This window comes from Stegastes partitus, unplaced genomic scaffold (assembly GCF_000690725.1).
Source record: "Stegastes partitus isolate 25-593 unplaced genomic scaffold, Stegastes_partitus-1.0.2 Scaffold42, whole genome shotgun sequence".
NCBI lineage: Eukaryota > Metazoa > Chordata > Actinopteri > Pomacentridae > Stegastes > Stegastes partitus.
In genome coordinates, this window is record NW_007577773.1 from 878,600 (window position 1) to 898,391 (window position 19,792).

Sequence of the window (19,792 nt, forward strand, 5' to 3'; positions counted from 1 at the left end):
TGATCTAAATCGTATTTGCAGCATTGAAAACACATATTTGGAAGTGCTAGTATCAGAAGTTTCTTTACCCATCTTTGTCTGCCATTGCCAACCGCACATCTCTCCGCCATCTGTTCCTTCACTCACTTCTTCTCCCCAGTGGTCTTATGGTTTCTACCTGATCCACCTGCAAGGGAAGCAGGGCTTCCAGTTCTTTTGTAAAACTGAGGAGACAAAGAGGAAGTGGATGGAGCAGTTTGATATGGCCATGTGAGTAGGACTTGAATAAAATCTGTTTTGTATAATGAAAGTTTGAGTTGCAATGCAGTAGCTTTGCTGGAAATGTAATTGAAAAACTGTCTTTGGATAAAATAACCAGATAGGAAAAGTGTTGTTATCACGTTTATTTAAAAATTTCTGCAATTTCTTGTTCAAATCAACCCAACCGTAGTTATGTGGCAACAGAAATGTTACTTGTTGTCTTATCAGATCAGTTCACTTCATTCAGAATTGTTTGTTCGTCCAGGTCCAACATCAAGCCAGAGAGAGCCACGGCCAATCAGCACAACTTCCAAATGCACACGTTTGATAAAAACACCAACTGTCGAGCCTGCAAGATGCTCTTGAGGTAAGAACCCCTATATTTCCAGCACTGATGTGCATGCAGAGCCTTCATATTCTGCGGTTTACAGTGAATACATCCTCTTCCAGACTTTGCTTGGACCATGAAGCATTGGTATTCAGAGATTTCTTTCCCTGCATTATGTCCACAGTACGAGCAGATGCAAAAATACTGTAGGCTATATCAGCCAACCACTAGGAGTTATGTTCAAAGAGACAAAAGTTTCCAAATTGGGACTTTATCAACATCCACTTGAGCACCACCACCTCCCACCAACCACTGGTGTTGACCCCTGCCAATGGGCCTTAACGCTGCAAAGCAACATCAAAGCCATTTTCAGGCAGTAGGGATAATTTTTATGTGCAAAATGTTCTAAATATGTAACTCAGATACACAGAGATGAGTTTTTAGGTGGTCTAGCCTTAAGTACTCACCCTCAGAGGTGCTGGTAGATGAGTTTAGTTACCTTTATTCTGGCACACCGGCTGTATATTCCTGCCAGTTGCTGCATATTTGATGTGGCTTTCTCTTTCCCCTCCGCTATCTACATTTTACCATTTTCAAAATCCCCTTCAGTATGCAAGATAACAACAACCCCCGCAGGAGCAGCACTGAAATTTAAAGTATTGGTGAAGGTTTGGATAGTGAAATATGGTTGCTGGTTATTTTTTCCTTGAATTAGCTTTATTAATGATGCATGGACATATTAAAATAAAAAACAATCCCTTCACTTTTTTGAGTGAAGCTTTCACATCATCCTTGTCTAAGCTCTAGATGATTGGGATTTTTTTTTTATAGAAATATGAACAAGGCAACGCTTTTTTTTATTGCCCTCATAGCAGAATATAATGAGAGCAGCTTAAATATTAGGAACATTAAAAAAAAGAAAATCATCTTGTCCACCGAGGATTCTGACTTCTTGATTTAAAGAGTCAAAATTCTGACAAAATTTGTCAGAATTCAAATCTAATGGGTCAATATTCTGATTTAATGCCTCATAATCCTGATTTATTGAGTCAAAATTCTGATTTAACTAATAATCTTCACTTTATGAGTCCAAATTCTGACTTAATGTCTCAGAATCCTGACTTATTGAGTTATAATTCTGACTTATGTCATAATTCTGATTTAGTGAGTTAAAATTCTGACTTAAGTTACCGTAATTTAGGTTTGGTAGACATTAGACTTCAGTCAGTGTTTTGTCATGTTGACTTAGTAAATCTGGTTTTAAATGTAAGACGTCACATTTTTGAGCCACTGTCTTAACCATTCTCCACATCACTGTTAGCGCTAGAGAATAATCTGGCTATGAGAGACGTAGTTACCTTTGGACAGAATCAGTCTGTTTGTCTTTGTTTTTTTTGCATGCTGCAAGATTCTGTGGATTTTCTGCTTAATTAATCTGGATTGTAGTGGAGTGTTGTTTTAAATGTGCTGCAGAAATTGAAATTGTACCTTGAAATAGACAGTTTGAGAAAATGCATGTGTTGTCTGCTGTAGCACAGTGCTGTACATCAATTTAGTGTATCTGATGTAAAATAAGTGTTAAGTTAACAACATGCCTTAAGTAATTTAAATTTTTTTTTTAAGTGACAGAAGTCTATAAAACTCATGAGAAATTAATCCACATATGGTGAGCAACAAACAAACAACCAGACCTAAATCACAGAGGGGAATATGTTTTTGGCGAATGTAACCCCTCATCAGAGCTGAGATTTGGAAAATACTCCAGCAAGTGTGACTTTGGCAGACGGATGATATCTTTAAGCGCCCCCCTCTCCAAACACCACCCATCGAGCGCCACCACCTCTCACGTGAGGACGCTGCTCGGCTGCAGCGGGGGGATAACCCGTGTCACCGACTCACCATTTTCACCTCTATTACGGTCGGCCAGCTAAACTCCACTCTGTGTATTGACCCACAAATTTCATGGCTTTGCTGACCTAAATTCGCAGAGCCGGGTTGGTGGAAGCAGGGACCGGCGTTCTCACTCCCTGCTAGATGCTAATTACTGCTGCAGCCCCAGCGGATTCCAACGTGATTTATGGCACTCGCTATTCAACATGGCAGTGCGCGATGCATGCGGTGTTACACTATCCGTAACAAGTGCACTTTCTGGAGTCTTAAGTGGAGCGAGGTGATTTTGTGATTTTAAAAGAATTACAGCATAAAAAATGATGGAGGATGTGCAACGGCATCTGCAGCCTTATAGGAGCAAGCAGCGGGTCCCCTTGTGTGTTGTTCTTACAGGAGGTTAATTTGTGTCTCAGACACTTCCTGTTTGCATGACTGGAGTGTGTGTTTACGTGCGTGTGTTTGTGTGTCCTCTAGGGGCATCTTCTATCAGGGCTACTACTGCTCTCGCTGTGGAACAGGAGCTCACAAAGAGTGTCTGGAAGTCATCACCATCTGTAAAATCAGTAGGTGTCTCCTTTTAAGTGGAAATCCTCATTCAGCTTTAAGGGGTCAAATTGTAAAGATGAGCGACATTTATATGAAAATTGTGCAACATAAACCACGGATTGTACGTTATTAATAATGAGTGCTGTAATTTAAGCTGTCACAGAGCGCTCTCCTGTCTGTAGGCTTCTTTATCCAGCAGGAAAAGAGGGGGATGGGAAGGCGGGGCGGCTTTATTGTGTCATTGGGTTTGGTACCAGAGAGGAAAACGGCAACCAAGAGTCAGGAAGAGTCATGTGACTGTCATTTCATTCACTGCAGTGGAGTACAGACAAGATTATTTGCTCCAGGCGTTTAAACCTTTTTGCCTGCCGGTGGCTGCTTGTGACCCATCATGACAGATTCCATGTGTCTTTAATACGATACGACCAGTTTATGTTTTTAGAAGTCCAGAGAGATAAAATATCTGTCTAGTTTTTCACAGGCGAACAAAAAACAAAAGCAAAAAGCAAGAAGTTGAGACATTCCTATAAATATGCGTGTAATTCTGTGTAGCATAAATGTTTTTCCTCCTTCTCTGCTATCTGTGTAATCATCTCACAGCCCTCAGATTAATCTTGCAATGCCTTGAGGGATTCTCAACACTTAGCTCAGGAACCCAAGATTTCCTCAGAAGAAATTCATAAGAATCCTCGTCCTGTTTTCTCAAACTGGAGCCAGCCGAGTGCAGCTGACTGAGCCTAAACTTTATCTCGTTAATGTTTCAAAGCCTTTCACCACACGCCCTCGGTTCTTTAAGTAAAAGATCCTTAAATGCTGCAGTTAGTCGAGTTAAATAATGACACTTGACGGGGGCAGAGCTGAAAGCACAAAGATGGAACTGAATGCTGAGAAATAACGTGGCCACAGAGTAGAAAAGGAACCACGTAGTTAGAAGCCTTTATCTTCATCCATGGCCTTGTCACATCCACTATGTAACACTTGTAGAAGGACGACATGTGAAACTGTATTCTTGCAGCCAGTTTTGTTGTGAATCCTCCCTAACAGTCTCATATTTTTCGCATCTTGTTTCAGATCCTCTAGATTTGGTGAGTAATCAACACGTTACAGCATCCTCTCATTGAGGCTGTCTTTCCTTTTTAAAGAATCATCATTGGATTCCACAGAAGAAATGCTTTTTTTTTTTTTTTGCTGATGCTATCTATGACCGAGTGTTTACTTCTCTTTCACAGGAACCCGGAATGTCACCAGGTAAGAACTCTTCCAGGAACATACTGATAGAAAGCTGCATGTTATGTCAGCTGTCAAGTTTGTTTTGGAGTCAGCTGCTCTTGATGTGCGCAGCTCTCTCCTGCCATCTAGTGGGCATCTGTTGTATGACCCACAGCAACATTAGCAGCCCTATAGAGTGTGTGGGTGGCAGTGCATACTGTATACATGATATATAGATACTTGAAATTCAAAAACAAGCCGACCTTTGACAATGACGGATATGCAGCATTATGAAGTCGGCACAGACTGTTTGATATGCAGAGAACAAGATTGAATTTAGTTGTTCTCGGTCATATTTTCCTTGTAATTTCATGCATTTTTGCTTTGTTCTTCAAAGTCAACAGTAGAAAAAGGATACCGTGCAAAGAAAAGGTCCTGGACCAGACTTCACCTCAGGATGTTGTGTTTATATTATGTGTATCTCGCACCACGGTATCACTCGGTGGGCAAGATTTTTATGCAGAAGCAAAACAATCCTGCGTTATCAGCCCTGAATCAATACATTACATGCAAAATCCAAGAGGAAAATCCAAACCACCGTGAAATACGCTCCTTCCAGATAAAGTTAGACTCGCCTCTTGCTATCTACCAAACTGTTGCTCCCACTTATCTCTGGCTGTGTTTCCAGGTCCGAAGATGGTGGCGGTGAGGAACTATCACGGCACACCGGCGCCTCCGGGGAAGACGCCGCTCTGTTTTCAAACAGGAGATTTTATCGAGCTGCTGAAGGGAGATCCGGACACCACGTGGTGGGAGGTACGGCGGTCGTTTTTACTGAATCATCCTCCGATTTTGACGGGCGAAGAATAAATATTGAGACGGCTGATGCAGAGAACGTGTTGACTCCGAGGTCAAAGTGCTGATTTCCATCTATGCAAGAAGAACTTTTCTATAGAAAAAGAGCTACAGTTCCGACACACTATTCTGTCCAACGATTATGAAATCCAACTAATTAAGGCATTGTATCTCTGTTGTTTTATCTGCACAAAAACAACTGGAGTCTTGGCATTACGAAGTAGCCTGGCACGCAAACCACAACTTGATGTAATGTGCTAATTACTGAGCTTTATAGGTGTTGGTTGGTGGATTTTGTTAAGCTTGGACAGCGCCAGGCAAGCTGTTTCCTTCTATTAATTATATTTAGTGTACAGACATGAGAGTGGTATCGACTTTCTTGAATATTTTCCAACAATTTTGAACAGTTCCTTTATTCCAAAGTGCTGCAGAACAAGCAACTGTCCAAATACTGACTGCACTCCAAATAAAAGGTCTAGCTCAAGTGTCTTGTAGTTGCAAAATGGCATCATGTAGAAGAACGTATCCTGTAAACAGAGGATTTGACATGGTTGACTACTAAAATACTGTGAAATTCCACACGTAGAACGTTTTAAGAGAACCTGTAGGATAAAGTGGGGCAGTAGAAGCCTCGAATTGCTGGAAGAAACTGTTCTTCTAATTTCTTAGAGCAAGTCAAACACTCCTCTGCAGCTGCTCCAATGGTATTAATCCACTTTCAGTCGAGCGTCAGCGGTGCTGTAGCTGCAGACCTGGAGGATCCTCTGCTGTGAATTAGGCTGGATGATAGCAGCTGTGACACCGCTTGCTTCGGGCTCTTTCGACTTTCCTGCTGAATCACCGACTCGACACACACTCATATCAGGCTAGCTTTTGCCGAGAGTGACTCAGGGGCAACTTTCTGAAGCCATTAAGTGATCTTAGCTATTACACGAGGTTATCCCTCTGCAGCATGACAGTTTAATCTCCCCATATGATGTCAAAGAGTGCGCTGAGTTCAAAATCGATTGCTTCAGGTTGCAGACAGCGAAGGCGTTCCAACTTCTGTCTGACATTGATGGGTGAAACTTGAAAGATGTGTTCATTCTTTGTAGGGACAACTCCTAGCGTTGATACGTAATGTGACGGCACAGTGTGTGATGTGTGTTTAAGGCCGAGTGAATCTTTCGCTGTTTTTACTGGCTGAGAAAAAAAATAAGCCACTCCTGGTAAGAAGAACTGATGCATTCATTTAGGCAGTTTGTTTTGATTTTGCCACTGGGAGGCACCAAAGTTACATATTCTTAGATATAAGTTAGAAAATGTATGCTTTCAGGTGTATACATTAGTATTTTACAATGAGTTTTTCTCTCTATACACAACAGTTAATTGTCTGTGTACTTCAGAATTATGAATTCTAATGAATGAATTTATCTTTATTGTTTTTAACTGTTCTAAAGTGTTTCCTATAGTTCTACAAATAAGCTTACCTCGCCTGTTTCTTGCAGGGGAGGCTGATGCAAACACAAAAAAGCGGCTTCTTCCCCAGTTCATGTGTGAAGCCTTGTTTGGACCCAAAGGTACAGTAAGTCACCGGTGGACTCGTACTGTAGACATAACAGAGTCCTCCGTTTTTCTCTTCAGTGTCCATTTAACTGCTGAGGTGGCACACGACTGCTCTTTAATGCGTGCTGTCTGTTATTTGTGGCAGCCCTTTCAATCCAGCCGGCAGTCCTCGAGGGAAGCAGACTACTACGGATATCCTTGGTAAGACCCCGAACTTGTGAAGGTTGTGGATTTAATGGCGCAGTACACAATATACTACCATCTACTCCAAGGTCACTATCCTGTAATTGCTTCAGATCTGTTAATGTTAACAATCTATACTATTAAATTCAAGCACTGGTTCAATTTAAAGCGAGCTGACCCCAACCAAAGGATTAATTACTACACGGTTGTTTGATGTTGAGCATTTGTAAATCCTACAGCATGTCATTCGATAATGTAACTCTGGAGGTCACGACGTTCATCCTCCGTCTGTCCGCAGGTTTGCAGGGAACATGGAGCGCCAGCAGGCAGACAACCTTTTAAAATCCCACAGCAGTGGGACATACCTTATCAGAGAGAGGACAGCCGAGGCGGAGAGGTTCGCCATCAGCATCAAGTGAGCATTTCACATCTTACAGGAGAAGGAAAATGTCAGGGGAAGGTTTTTATCCATATCTCACAGGAAATAAAAATTCTCACGGGAAGCCCCAGTCAGCTTTTTCAGTGCATCTTTTTAGCTCCAGCTAATTACCACTCAGTAATTGCTTTTTTTTAATCCTATTTTTTTTTCCTCTGAGAGAATGCATCCCAAAGAGAAATAATGTATGAGCTTTTTGCTGGAGCTGTCACACGGTGATGTGGTGAGAGAAGGAATGCACATTTGTGTTTAAGTCCTTAATGCAGGTGCAAAGAGACTGAGGAGACCAACCTTTATATAATGAAGTAAACAAACCTGAAAGTCAGCCTTAACTTTCAGAAATGACTTTATTTTGGTCAAAAAAAAGGAAAAGTGAAGCACAAAATTATGTAACTTGAAATGTTTGCAGATAAAGTCAACTTCTCCTCTTGGCGATTTCTCTTCACAGATTCAACGATGAAGTAAAACACATCAAAGTCATCGAAAAAGACAGCTGGATTCACATAACCGAGGCAAAAAAGTTTGAAAGTCTTTTGGTAAGTCATATATGTCATTGCCAAAAAAAACAAAACAAAAAAAACCCCACAAAGACTTTAATGGCAACATGAAAGCAGAAATACTCAAACTTTCTTGTGCTGTTACGCAACAGGAGCTGGTGGAGTACTATCAGACCCATTCGCTAAAAGAAAGCTTCAAGTTGTTAGATACCACGTTGAGATACCCCTACAAGTCGAGAGAACGCTCGCTAACACGGGCCAGCACACGCTCACCAGGTAAACCTTTCACATTTCTATGTTTTTTAGCACTCGGGCAGTCGTCTGGTATCAGATATCAACCAATATCCTTCTGAAGTAAATGCTTCAGCAATGTGTTGATGATCTGTCACTTGCTATCTGTCACCAGCAATTTCCCTCAAAGGTTTCCATCAAAGGGATCAATAAAGTTCTATTCTATTCTATTGCTAGAAGTCATATCATTTCCTACGGCGATACACAACAGCCAACTGATAAATCACAGTCAGTAAACTTCTTGGCTTTGAAAAGTTTGACCTTCATCAGAATTCAACATTGAGTCCAGCTTCTGTTCATCCTTGATCTCTTGCAGATACCGTTTTGTTTCAATCCTGCTCAGAGTACTTGATTCAAATCAGTGAATTGACAAAACGAATATAGTGTCTATTGACTGTCTGGATATTGTGGCGCTGAATCAAGGACAATGTCTTCAGAGTTTTCTTTAGAAGAATCCACCCTAAAGGGAAAATGCTTTTCAACGGGTGAAGTTGACCTTGAAGAGAAACTAGAAAAATGAACTGTACTCTGCATTCAGATCGTTTTACTTTGTGTTGAAGTTGTGGCCCACTCGCGTATCAAGTCACTTTTGTGTCTTTGTTATTGAATGAATGGAAAAGTGGTTTGCAATCAAAAAGTAGATTTGAGGGCAGAACTACTGACAGTGGGCTTCAAAGGTGTTTCTTTGGAAGTAAAATGAATGTAATATATCAGATTGGAATAGGCTACACGAGTCGTGCAGCTTTTATTTTCCGGCTACCGTTGAAATTATGTCTCGCTCCATTCATTTAGTTAAGGTCACGGTCTTGTTAGCCTGAAATAACTGCCCTGCGTCATCATTTAGATGCCTGCTGAGTGGAGAAACTTGCTTATGAAGACTTTGGTGTAAGTTACGTCTCTCTCTGGAGTGGAAAACTCAAACATTCCCTTATCCCAGGGGTAACCAACAACATGTTTTCACTAAACCAGCTGTCTGGAATAGACCCTTAGTCTGTCTTTTGCATAGACTTTCTTTTCTCGTTTACCTTTGGTGGATGTTTCCACGGTGTCATTCCAATCAAAGCAGGTCTTACATCTTTAGGCGTATGCCCCATTTATTAGATTCAGACAAAGCAAAACCTTTGGATTTCCTAACAAACCTTTTGGATTTGTGAATAAAACTTTTGGATTTGCATTTTTTTTTTTGAGTGCAGTGGCTATAATTTTGCTATTGAATCTATATTTTTATTGCAAACCTATTTTGTTTGAATGCATTTAAAGACATAAAAGTATCTCCATTAAAGAGAGTCTAGCCTTTTGTGGCCACACTTTACTGGATGGACCATCAGGCGCTTGCTGATGAGCTCATCTCTTGGCTTATCTCCAGGTGATGGCCCTGTCTTTAAATTCTAAGTGTGAGTTTCCATTTTCCCCCAAAGTCATTCCATAAAGGTCTATATTACCACTTGATCCAGGTTATAATCTTCTCCTACGGTCATGAGCTTTGGGTAATTACTGTAGGGACCCGTTTTCCTTTGCATGGTGACTCGGCTCACCTCGAGAGATAAGGTGAAAACCTCCTAAATCCTCAAGGAACTCTCAGAAGATTTTTCTTTTAGTTTAAGAGTGGCTTTGTGCATCTGATGTGGAAGAGGGGACCACAGGGCAGACGCAGAACACTGGAGGGATTCAAGTACATACTTAGTCTAGCCTAGGAAGACTCCTCCTAATACCTGGAAGACATAGCTCGTAAGAAGGACCAATGGGTTTTACTTGGTCAGGCTGCTGCCACAACAACCTGGATCCAGATAAGTGGTGAATTGCCAATGTTTTGGCCAGTTAGCACACTGTACAGCGGCATGCAAAAGTTTGGACGAGTAAAGAGGTTAAGGGAGTCAAGGGTGAGCCAGTCTCCAGAAAGTATAAAGCTGAAGATTGAGTAACAATAAGGAAAGATGCAAAAGTTTCAGCTTTAAGGTCTATAGATTTTTTTCCCAGTCATTTTTAGGAAAGGCCAGCTGATACGAATGTTAAAGTTCTATAAATACTCTGACTCTATAAACTTGGTCCTAACAATCAGCAGCCACAGGCTCCTCTAAGCAGCTTCCTCGCACTCTGAAAATTAAGATGCATGAGAAGGCTATAAAAAGGTAGCAGAGTGTTTTCAGGTACCCCCTTTTACTCACTTCTTCATGTAATTAAGAAATGGCTGTCAACACGAATGGAAGAAGTTGCTGCAGTTCTGATAACTTCTCATAGGGTTACTCGAAAGGCAAATCAAATCCCTGCAAACGACCTTCAGAGAGACCTTTAGCGAACTTCATTGGAGTGGTGGTTCACTGTACCGCTGTATACCTGCATGACCAACATGGAAAAGTGATCAGGTGTAAACCTTTCCTGCAGCTCCGCCACAAAATTCAGCATCACAAGTTTGCAAATGAATATATAAACCCGTCTGATGCGTTTTGGCAACAAGTCCTGTAGATTGATGAAGTTAAAGCAGAAGTTTTTTGGCCGCAATGAACAAAGTGAAATATGTTTGGAAGGAAAAAAATGGCAGAGTGTTTCATGAAAAGAACACCTCTCCAACTGTTAAACACGCAGGTGAATCAATCATGCTTTTCACTGGCAAAGGGAAGAATGGATTCAATTAAATAGCAGCAAATTCTGAAAAGCAACTATAACACCGACCATAAAAGAGCTGAAGATGAAAAGAGGATGGCTTCTATGACAAGATAATGATCCAAAACACACCTCACAATCCACAATGGGCTGCCTCAAGAGGCACAAGCTGAAAGTTTTGCCGTGGCAGTTGCAATCTGCCGACCTAAACACCGTCAAAAATCTGCAGACACACCTCAAAAGAGCAGGCAAGAAACAAACAGAACTGGAAGCCTTTTTGCAAACAAGAATGGATGAAAATCCCCCAAACAAGAACAGAAAGACTCTTGGATTCTACAAAAAAGCATTTATAAGCTGTCAAATTGGCCAAAGGGGGGGTTGCTAAGTACTGACCATGCAAGGTCAACAGATTTTTGCTTTCGGCCCCTTTCATTTTCTGTTTTTTTTTTTTTTGAAGAAGTAATCATACTTAGCATATGAGTCATCTTTAACTGTATGTACGCCTCTTGGAAAACATATTTACTTTCCTAGCTTTTGAAAATAACACAAATTTGTACCATTTTGCCCAAACTTCTGCATGCCACTGTACGTCTAATAATATATCCACCCAACTCTATGGATGATTACGGCAATTTGACTCGTCGGAGATGCTCTAATGTAGCAGGTCCGGCTCACAAAAATTCATTCCCTCGGCACCTTGGCTGTGGATATGGTAAGGGAAGGGGGGGGTAAAATAAATGAGACACACCGCCTCCCACTCGCTTTACTCTCCCTGGTCCTTTGTTCCTCCCAAGGCCACTGACTCTCCTGACTCGTACAGAGAGAAATTGAGGGAGGCCAGAGGGGAACAGGGCAGAACAGGAGGACAGCAGTGTGAAATGATAAAGAGGGAATGTCAAAGAGGAAGGCAGCTAACTCAGTGGCCTGTGGACTGACTGAATTGGCTGCCCTCTCTGACCATTAGACTGTATGAATACTGGCTGTGGCCCTGCACTGGCTTCTGTCCTACATTGGCCTGCCTCTGCTCGCTCTGCACAAGGACCCAACTGGCCACTACAGCAAGATTGTGGCCTTGTTGTTTTGGCTGAATTTATGGAAATGGACGGAGACAACTGAGTTTTTGCCGATGACGACGTGCTTTCGCTCTAATCCCGACTGTTTTTTTTTTTTGTGTCCGCTTTGCGCCCACGGTCGTCCATGAAACAGCTGTTGGAGTGGGAACATGTATTATAATTAGGAAGCATTATGACCAATCACGTCTGCTCCTTTCACTCCATTTAAAATCTCTCTGATCTTTTATTGAACCCTGAATATCTCATTTCTCTGTATTAAAGGTACATACTGAGGCCAAAAAAACTAAATTTTCTGCAAAACGGCTTCACTGTTGCTTCTTCTTGAATGTGCAAATCTATCAAATCTGTGCACCCAACTTTAATCTAACTCGCTGCAGCTCAAGCACACCAGCTCACCTACGCCCCTCAAACACCGTAAAGCTACTCAAGTTGTGATATAATTCAGCACTACATGTTTGAGCCGGAAACTGATTCTGAAGAAAAGTGATACAGCAAGTTCCTTTTTTTTGTTTGTTTGTTTGTTCGTACGAAAGTCCAGAAATCTGAATCTGTGTTTTTTGAGACTGTCATCGGTACACTGCAGTTTCAAGGTGGTAATGTTCAGTTCTGGTATTGATTGCTTGTTTTTGTTATGATTTGTCTTTCAGTATTTAAAAAAAAAAAAACACCATAAGGACATGTTAACAAGGTGAAAACTTGTTTTTCACTTCAGGGCATTTTAAAAGCTATTCTTTCTGCATCATCACATACTGACAGTTTGTATAAAGTGAGTCCACCACACAAACATTGTCTGGAAAGGATCTATCAAGTTCTGCATATAGCTGAAAGAATACGCTACAAAGAGCAGAAGAAGTCTTTTTATTCATATCACACATTATGTTGTGCAGTCACCTTGAAATCTCGTAATATTGCAAGAGTTGGTTTTTTTTACACAACACAATGCAAACTGTGCAGTAATTAAGGATTTAAGTTAAATGTATTTGCGTGTTTAGCAGTTTAGCTTGTTGTATCAACATTGAAAGATAATGTCATTATTGCCAGAGCTACTGGGAACGAGATAATCTCCTGCTTTCACACAGAGTGACGCTTCTTTCTCTGGGTTTATGTAACACACACACACTGTTGTTTGCGATCCACGAATACATGGAGATTTTGTAAATAAGAAATTCTCTCTGCAGTCAAATTGTGTCTCCGACATTGTTACAATTAAATATAATGAGAACAGAACGCACAGGCAAACAGAACTTCAATGGATTCCCCTCTTTCACTCTCAGCTTTTCTGGCTCCAGCTCTGCAGGCATGAACCTCAAACATTTTCCAGCTTCACTTCCTCCTCTGTCTCTCGTCTCTTCTCCTTCTCAGCAGCCACCTGCGCCTCCTACAACTTCTCCTTCCTCAGTCCGCAGGGCCTCAACTTCTCCTCCTCTCAGAGCTCAGCTCCCTTTTGGTCAGGTACTCTCTTCTTCTTTTTTTATTGTTTCTTTCTTCCTTTCTTTGCTCGCACTTCATCGCCTGTAATTACATAATAAGCCTCCGTGCCCTCGACCTCATTACTTCTTCTCCGTGTCGCTATTTTCATTAACAAGAACGTTTCAGTTCTTCGCGGGATGACATTTCCTCATTAAATCAAGAAAAGAAAACCAATTTCCTCTCTCGTGATGAAACAACTTGTTGTCCTTTCCCCTCGTGCTCGTTTGTCATTTCCTCGCCACAGTGCGTCACGCTGAGCGCTGACCCCACCGTCGTCCCTCTGCACATTCCTCACAACTAACCATTACCATTATGTCCAGCGTGACCTCACCTCACAGCCACCTCTCTTAGGCATACAGATAATTATCCATCTCTAATACCAGTGATTAAAGACCTGCATTATATATAACAGTAGTAAAGTGCACTCTTTTTATTGCAACACCGTGAAAAGACTGAGCTCCCCCATTGTTTCCTTTTGCAGTGTTTACTCCGCGGGTGGTCAGCACAGCCGTGGCCAGGTATAACTTTGCGGCGAGAGACATGAGAGAGCTCTCGCTGCGGGAAGGAGACATCGTCAAAATCTACAGCAAGATCGGAGGCGACCAGGGCTGGTGGAAAGGAGAGGCGAATGGAAGAGTGAGTAAACCGAGGAAACCTGTTCGTTTGTGGACGGCTAAACTGATCAGAAGAGTGTACTGTAGTTCGTTGTATTAATGGGTTAGGGAGGTACGTTGACCTTGAAGCTAGAGTTCTCAATGTCGCGAAGGTGGTTCTTGTTCTTGGGCTCTTTTGCTGCAGACTTGTAGAGTTGTATGTTAGTATTGCTGCTGAACAAACCATGCAGTTGTGGTGTGTTGCAGTGCCATGCAAACCGACATTCGTGATGCAGAAAATGCAGAAATGCATTTCTATGTTTGGTCCTGATTCGAGTCCTTTTCCCACTGCTGGTACCGCGGCACGGATAGTTTGTTGGTATTTATTATAGAGAATGTTCAATAATATTAATTTCACTTTGATTTGGCCAAAAATGAAAGAGATTTCCTCACATTATCCATTATACTTCTATAATGGATAATGTGAGGAAATCTCTTTCCTAGATGCATTCTTGAGTATCATGTGTGAAGTTTTTTACCGTAATAAATGTTTATATCCCTCATGACTCTCCGTTATAAATCGGTTCTCTCAAGTGAAGTGTTTTGCACCCAAGAAAAGTCAAATGATGCGTAAACACCCCCTTTTTGAAAGTGTGAACAGAGCCTGATTAAGAAAATTTGGGTTAACAAAGACAGATACCCAAGTTTCAGGTTTTGTTGATCCAGTTTGCACAAAGAAAGCCTGGCTTTGTCAAACCTGCAACCCTCAGAGCTCAGGCTGAAAAGACAACAATAAAAACATCAGGTGCTGAAATCTCATTTGGTTAAAAACACATTCATTGCATTCGACATGTGCACGAGACAAAGTCAAGCAATCACAAAGAAAAGTACAGCGCTGATGAAGGGCTTTCTGGTCACCGGAGGGACTGGATTTAACAATTAAACCACAGATATTCAAAGCAATCCTAAAGCAGGTGCTTGAAAGAGAGAAGAAGAAAAAAAAAAAAGGGAGGAAAAAATGGCTGCTGGGAATTGTGCCAGTTTAATAGGCTGGCCGTAAAACTGGAAGTGATGTCAGCTTTTTATTTTAGGAATGTTCCCCATTAAGCTGTAAATTTGACAGTGTTAATGTGCTGCCGGGGAGCCAGACCGAGTGTGTCCACTCAGCTCGTACAGCTGCAGAGCTAAACTTTGCTGCACTCTCTTGTACAGTCTGGTCTTTAAGTGCTGTAGCGGTGTAATTTAGATTTTATCATAGCGGGCTGCCATCTTGCTTTTACTCCATCAAGCGCTGCGGCGGAAATACAGTCTTTGTCAGAAAATCGTGTCATTGTGTCGGATATGAAGCAGCACTTGACTGAAACTGACGGTTCCAGAAGTAGTTGTTAAAAAGTAACCGACTCTGTATTCAAGGCAGAAAGGTGTTCAGGTCAGTCAGATCTCATATCCACCTGATGTTATCTCGACTGAAGGCCACATAGCAGAGGGGATGTCATGAAATCAGCAGGTGTTTATCTTGTGATCTGTTCTCAGCTACGTGTAAATGCACTTTGTATCGTTTTTAAAGAAGAAAATCCAACTAAATGTTAGAGATCGCCTCAATCTGCCTGTTGCTATCTCACGTGAGCTACATATGAGCTTATCCTCAGCAGGAAAACATAAGTATTGCTTCCCCCCACCTGGGTTCTGCCACGTTATCCGAGACGTCCACCACAGACCCACAATCAGATGCAGTCATGCACGTAACGTACCCACATCCTGATCCCAGCAGGTGTAAATGGACTTCTTGATGTTGCCATAAATACGATCTTTGTGTTGGTATTACCTTTTGTTAGCTCAGTACTCGCTTCACAATTCCAACAAGTAGGAGAAGTTGTTGCCTAGCAACAGCTGAAGTAGTATTTGAAGTAGCCTTCAAGTATTTTTTTTTAGAACAGAGGCGAGGCTGCTACTGAGCCGTGCAGTTATCTGAAAATAATGCACATCCTCTGGCAAATTAGTGCGGAGACGAGTATTCGGAGCGGCCTTGGACTAATGCTGTGGATCCGCTTCCTTCAGCGTTACCAAATGTTGATCTTACTGCAGGTACAACATGTAGAGAGAAAAAGAACATTTAAAAAAAAGAAAAGGCTTGTGAGTGAACTTAATTAACATCCCTTGTTTACAGTGGTTTACATAAAGGAGCGTGTGTGTGTCTGATAATTACCGTTTCATGTTTCAGATTGGATGGTTTCCCTCAACCTACGTGGACGAAGAGGGAGTGCAGTAAAGGCTTGTGGATGCTGCCGGCCCGGCTCCCCTTTAAATCAGGAACCGTCTACTACTATCTACTGTTCTCAGAGAAGATTATTCACTCTCTCCAGGAAAAATGACACAAGGAAAACAAACAAACAAACAAAAAAAAGACCTGTTTTTTTGTCGTCGTTTTTGCTGGATGCTCATTTTTCTACTTTGTTTCTCTACAATTATGCATCGGCTTTTGTTATTTCTGTTGTTTTTTTTTTCTCTCGCTGGATGTCCTGTTTAATTTCTGTACAGGAAAGAAGAAGAAAAAAAACTGGCTTTGCTGTCTGTCAGCCTCTGCGTGCTCTGCAGAGACTCCACTGAACTGAGGACACAGCAGAAACTGACTGTTGAAAGCTTTACTTTGAGGGAAAAAAAAAAAAAGGAAGGCTCCCCCTTTTTGTTGCAGGTGAAATAATTGTACAGTATAGATAATTTATTGAATAGAGATTATTATCATGACTAATGATTATTGTGGGGAAGTTGATTTAAGCAAAGAATCGGATCATTGAAAAAAAAAAAAAAAAAAACAGATGCTGTGTTTTCATGTTGAGAGATTTTTGCCTTAGTTGTCATGGTGATGCCTTGTGGGCTGACACCAGTGGAGGGAATCGACTTTGTTGACTGGGTTTTCTGCTTTCTCCATGTATGCATGTGCCCATGTGCGGCCCACATAAACACAACACAGACACACACCAATGTACAGTACGGTGCCTTTGAAGAATTGCTCGTTGCTTTTTCTGAACCTCGACATTGAGCCGGTAAAGAACGCCGCCATCCCCTTAAAAAAAAAAACAACAGACGTCCACATGCAGAGGACTTTATTACCAGGAAGGGGTGCAACACTCCGGAGACGGCTCGACTTCTGAGCCCTCGGGGGAAAAAAAAACACAAGATGGATGGTTTTGACTCCACCTAACCGGAGACCGGATGGACTCGCAGCTGGAGGAGTTTTGTTTTTTCAATAGCCAACAACAATCACGTATACAGTTCACGTCAGTTGTCGGTGTCATGAGTCTGTGGGTGCAAACATCAAAATATCCAACTTTTAAATCTCTGTGTTCATTGTTTGATTTTTTTCACACAGAATTTTTAATTATCTGAAGCTAAATTCATCTGGTTGGATCAGTTCTGATTTTTGCCTTATTTTATTTTATTTTTTTTTTTACAGATGATCAGGTTTTTATTGTTAATCATTTCTCACGTGAGATTTATGTCCGGTGCTGTGCAGACGAAATGAAACGGTGTCAGAGGAGTTTTCATTTTGAAGGAAATATTGCGTGCTAACGACACGAATCCACAGAAGGAGCCCTTAAACCTTTTTTTGTGATTTTTCTAGGGGTGCGGTGCTTAGTGTTTCCTTTTATTTCCAGTAATTTAATGGTGCCATAAATACTTAACAGATTTATAGACCGCAGTGTGCTGGCATACAGCTTTTTTTTTTTTTTTAACTTTCAAGAGCTTAAATGAACCAGATCGATTTCTAATCCCAGCCCTGCAGATATTCAGATTTTTATTGACCTTTTTTAGCTCTGCTTTCTTTAAAAAGGTAAGCGCAAATTTTGTTTACGTGAAATTTGATATACATTATATGACTAACTCTGGCCTTTAACCTTCATACCTTCACCTTTCAATATTGACGCACATTTGCATCAGTGCGGCACACAAAAAAGAAAAAAGAAGAAATGCTCGACTAAAAATTGGATTTTATGCAAAGTCGCTGCTTAAAGTAGCTTATAAAGTGAAGTCTTCTTGCTGCAAATAGGTCAAAAAAACAAGTTCAGTCCATCAATACGGTTCAAACCGACACTGAGAAGTAAAGTGCAAACACTGAGCACGTCAGCTCTGGCTGGTTCACAAAGACTTACGGCGCAGGAGATGCTGATATGTTTAGTTTCTAAACTTTTTGACTGTCTATAATGTGTGTATATCGCAAAAAAAAAAAAAAAAAAGGCCAACCGCCCTGGAAAAACACAAAGTCCTACCACTGTGTGAGGGGGACACACAGGAGGCCTCCATGTTGTCTGGAATACGAGGGTTTGGAGCGGGTTTTGGGGGGAGGGGAATCTAGTCGCTTTTTTTAAAAATGTGGTGGACAAGAACCCATTGCATGTGGCTATTGATATTTCAACTCCTGTCAGTTCATCCTGGAAAAAATAAGTACTTAATCGTGTACATTTTTTTTTTTTTTGAATGGTTGAGTATTTCCAAATGAGGTCTATCATGAAATAAATATTTCTCTTTTGATTTAAAGTTAAGGCTGGATTATTTTTGAACTCCATCTGTTAAGGTTTCACTCATTTCTGTTGTAGAATAAATTCTTCCTTTTGCTGAACATGGGGAACAAGTAGTGGACCACCTGCTGCTTTTCTTTTACAAAATCTACTCTGCAGACCTTCAACACTGATAGTTTCGTTTGAATTTTATCATAGTGGTTAAATAATGACAGCATCTTCTAAAACACATTTCAAAAACTCAGCACGTGCAATAAATTCTCATGTTTTTTAACTGTAAAAATGTCAAAATTCACATTACATGGCTGAAAACTCGCCATTATTTCGTACATAACTGAAACTTAAACAACCACTCAGCAACCTGTAAAAGAAGAGATTTGTTAGACGGTGAGAAGACAGACGTCTCGGTGCTTAATGAAGAGAAACACAGCGAAAAAGCGTCCGCTAATCAGCTCAGAAACAGCAAAACAGCGTCCATTACAGCCTGAAGAAAACAGCGTGGCTCCATCAGATCTCCACCACAAAGAAAGAGTCAGAAAGCAGCAGTCACAGTCGTCTAATAATTACCTGCAAAGCTGTATATTTATATGTTTTGAACATCGGCTTTACGGGCAGTGACATTCACCTGAATGAACAATGATACATAATTAGCTAATAGAAGAGCTTCCCCCCCTCCATCACTAAGATTATCTTAAAGCAATTAAGTTACACAATGTTATCGGGGAATCATGACGCGGCACAGCTTTGAATTCAGTTAATTAAACTCTGTGCCAGACTGCTGCGGCTCCCAAAATTTAGCTTCAGGTGTCCGAACTGTCCTGAAGCTCCTATTCAAGCGTCACAAAAGGCGGTAAAATAGGAAGAAAAAAAACCCCACTGCTGTCACACCGCATAGCCGTACTTGCTGTCATATTCAACCCGTGTGACCGTGTGTCCGTGGACGACGCTGGAGGGAGTTTGTGAGCGTCCGTCGCTGAAGGAGCTCACCTCGGTCCCGTCCACCGGGCTGTAGGCCACGTGGCGACCGCCGCTGCGACGACTGACCGGGCGGCTGTCAGGAGGCGCAGAGTCCTCCCTGTTTGGGAACAGAGGAGAGGCAGAAAAAACAAGTTAGAGGAGTTTACCATCCAGAGAGTTATTTGGATTAATTCTAAGAAAGCTTAGAAGAAGGACTGAGCTTTGATAGGATGGAATTAGAACTTCAGGGAGCTTCAGAGTAGAGCTGCACATTCATGCTTGTTTTTAAGGTCATGAAGAGTTGTTTTCATAATCAAAGTCGTACTTTTCGCAGTCTTCAAAAGCGCACAATGGCATTTAACTTACACAACTTTAAAAGCTCCACTATATGCACATCTGAGAGGCTCGAACTTGGAGAGGTTTGACATTTATTTTTTCTTCACTTTCATTGTGCGGCTGCAGGTATTTCTCAAAGGTAGCTGACATTCAGCGAGATTTGGGTCCTATATACGTCTGCATCCATACTTCCCCCACTGCAGATGTACAGTATTTACTAAGCAA

The 19,792-nt window shown here is 41.4% G+C and overlaps 2 protein-coding genes across 5 annotated transcripts in view; one reads left to right on the forward strand and one right to left on the reverse strand.

Annotated features, from left to right (window-relative positions):
* vav2 (vav 2 guanine nucleotide exchange factor) overlaps window positions 1–18,293 on the forward strand; it is a 245,117-nt gene extending 226,824 nt beyond the window's left edge. For 2 of the 4 annotated variants that reach the window (XM_008304892.1, XM_008304901.1), the window contains exons 16-29: window positions 140–249; window positions 506–607; window positions 2,933–3,021; window positions 4,076–4,089; window positions 4,234–4,252; window positions 4,902–5,029; window positions 6,556–6,627; window positions 6,759–6,814; window positions 7,095–7,211; window positions 7,681–7,768; window positions 7,882–8,005; window positions 13,057–13,146; window positions 13,646–13,800; window positions 15,979–18,293. In XM_008304892.1, the coding sequence (XP_008303114.1) occupies window positions 140–249; window positions 506–607; window positions 2,933–3,021; window positions 4,076–4,089; window positions 4,234–4,252; window positions 4,902–5,029; window positions 6,556–6,627; window positions 6,759–6,814; window positions 7,095–7,211; window positions 7,681–7,768; window positions 7,882–8,005; window positions 13,057–13,146; window positions 13,646–13,800; window positions 15,979–16,026 (1,212 nt within the window). In that variant the 3' untranslated portion in view covers window positions 16,027–18,293. The remainder of the gene's footprint in view (window positions 1–139; window positions 250–505; window positions 608–2,932; window positions 3,022–4,075; window positions 4,090–4,233; window positions 4,253–4,901; window positions 5,030–6,555; window positions 6,628–6,758; window positions 6,815–7,094; window positions 7,212–7,680; window positions 7,769–7,881; window positions 8,006–13,056; window positions 13,147–13,645; window positions 13,801–15,978) is intronic. The other 2 variants (XM_008304908.1, XM_008304916.1) reach the window with 1 other exon arrangement.
* Window positions 18,294–19,156: 863 nt separating this feature from the next.
* The window catches only part of vsig8a (V-set and immunoglobulin domain containing 8a), a 22,342-nt gene continuing 21,706 nt past the window's right edge, over window positions 19,157–19,792 (reverse strand). Inside the window, exon 6 of the mRNA XM_008304939.1 lies at window positions 19,157–19,349. Coding sequence (XP_008303161.1) covers window positions 19,157–19,349 — 193 coding nt within the window. The remainder of the gene's footprint in view (window positions 19,350–19,792) is intronic.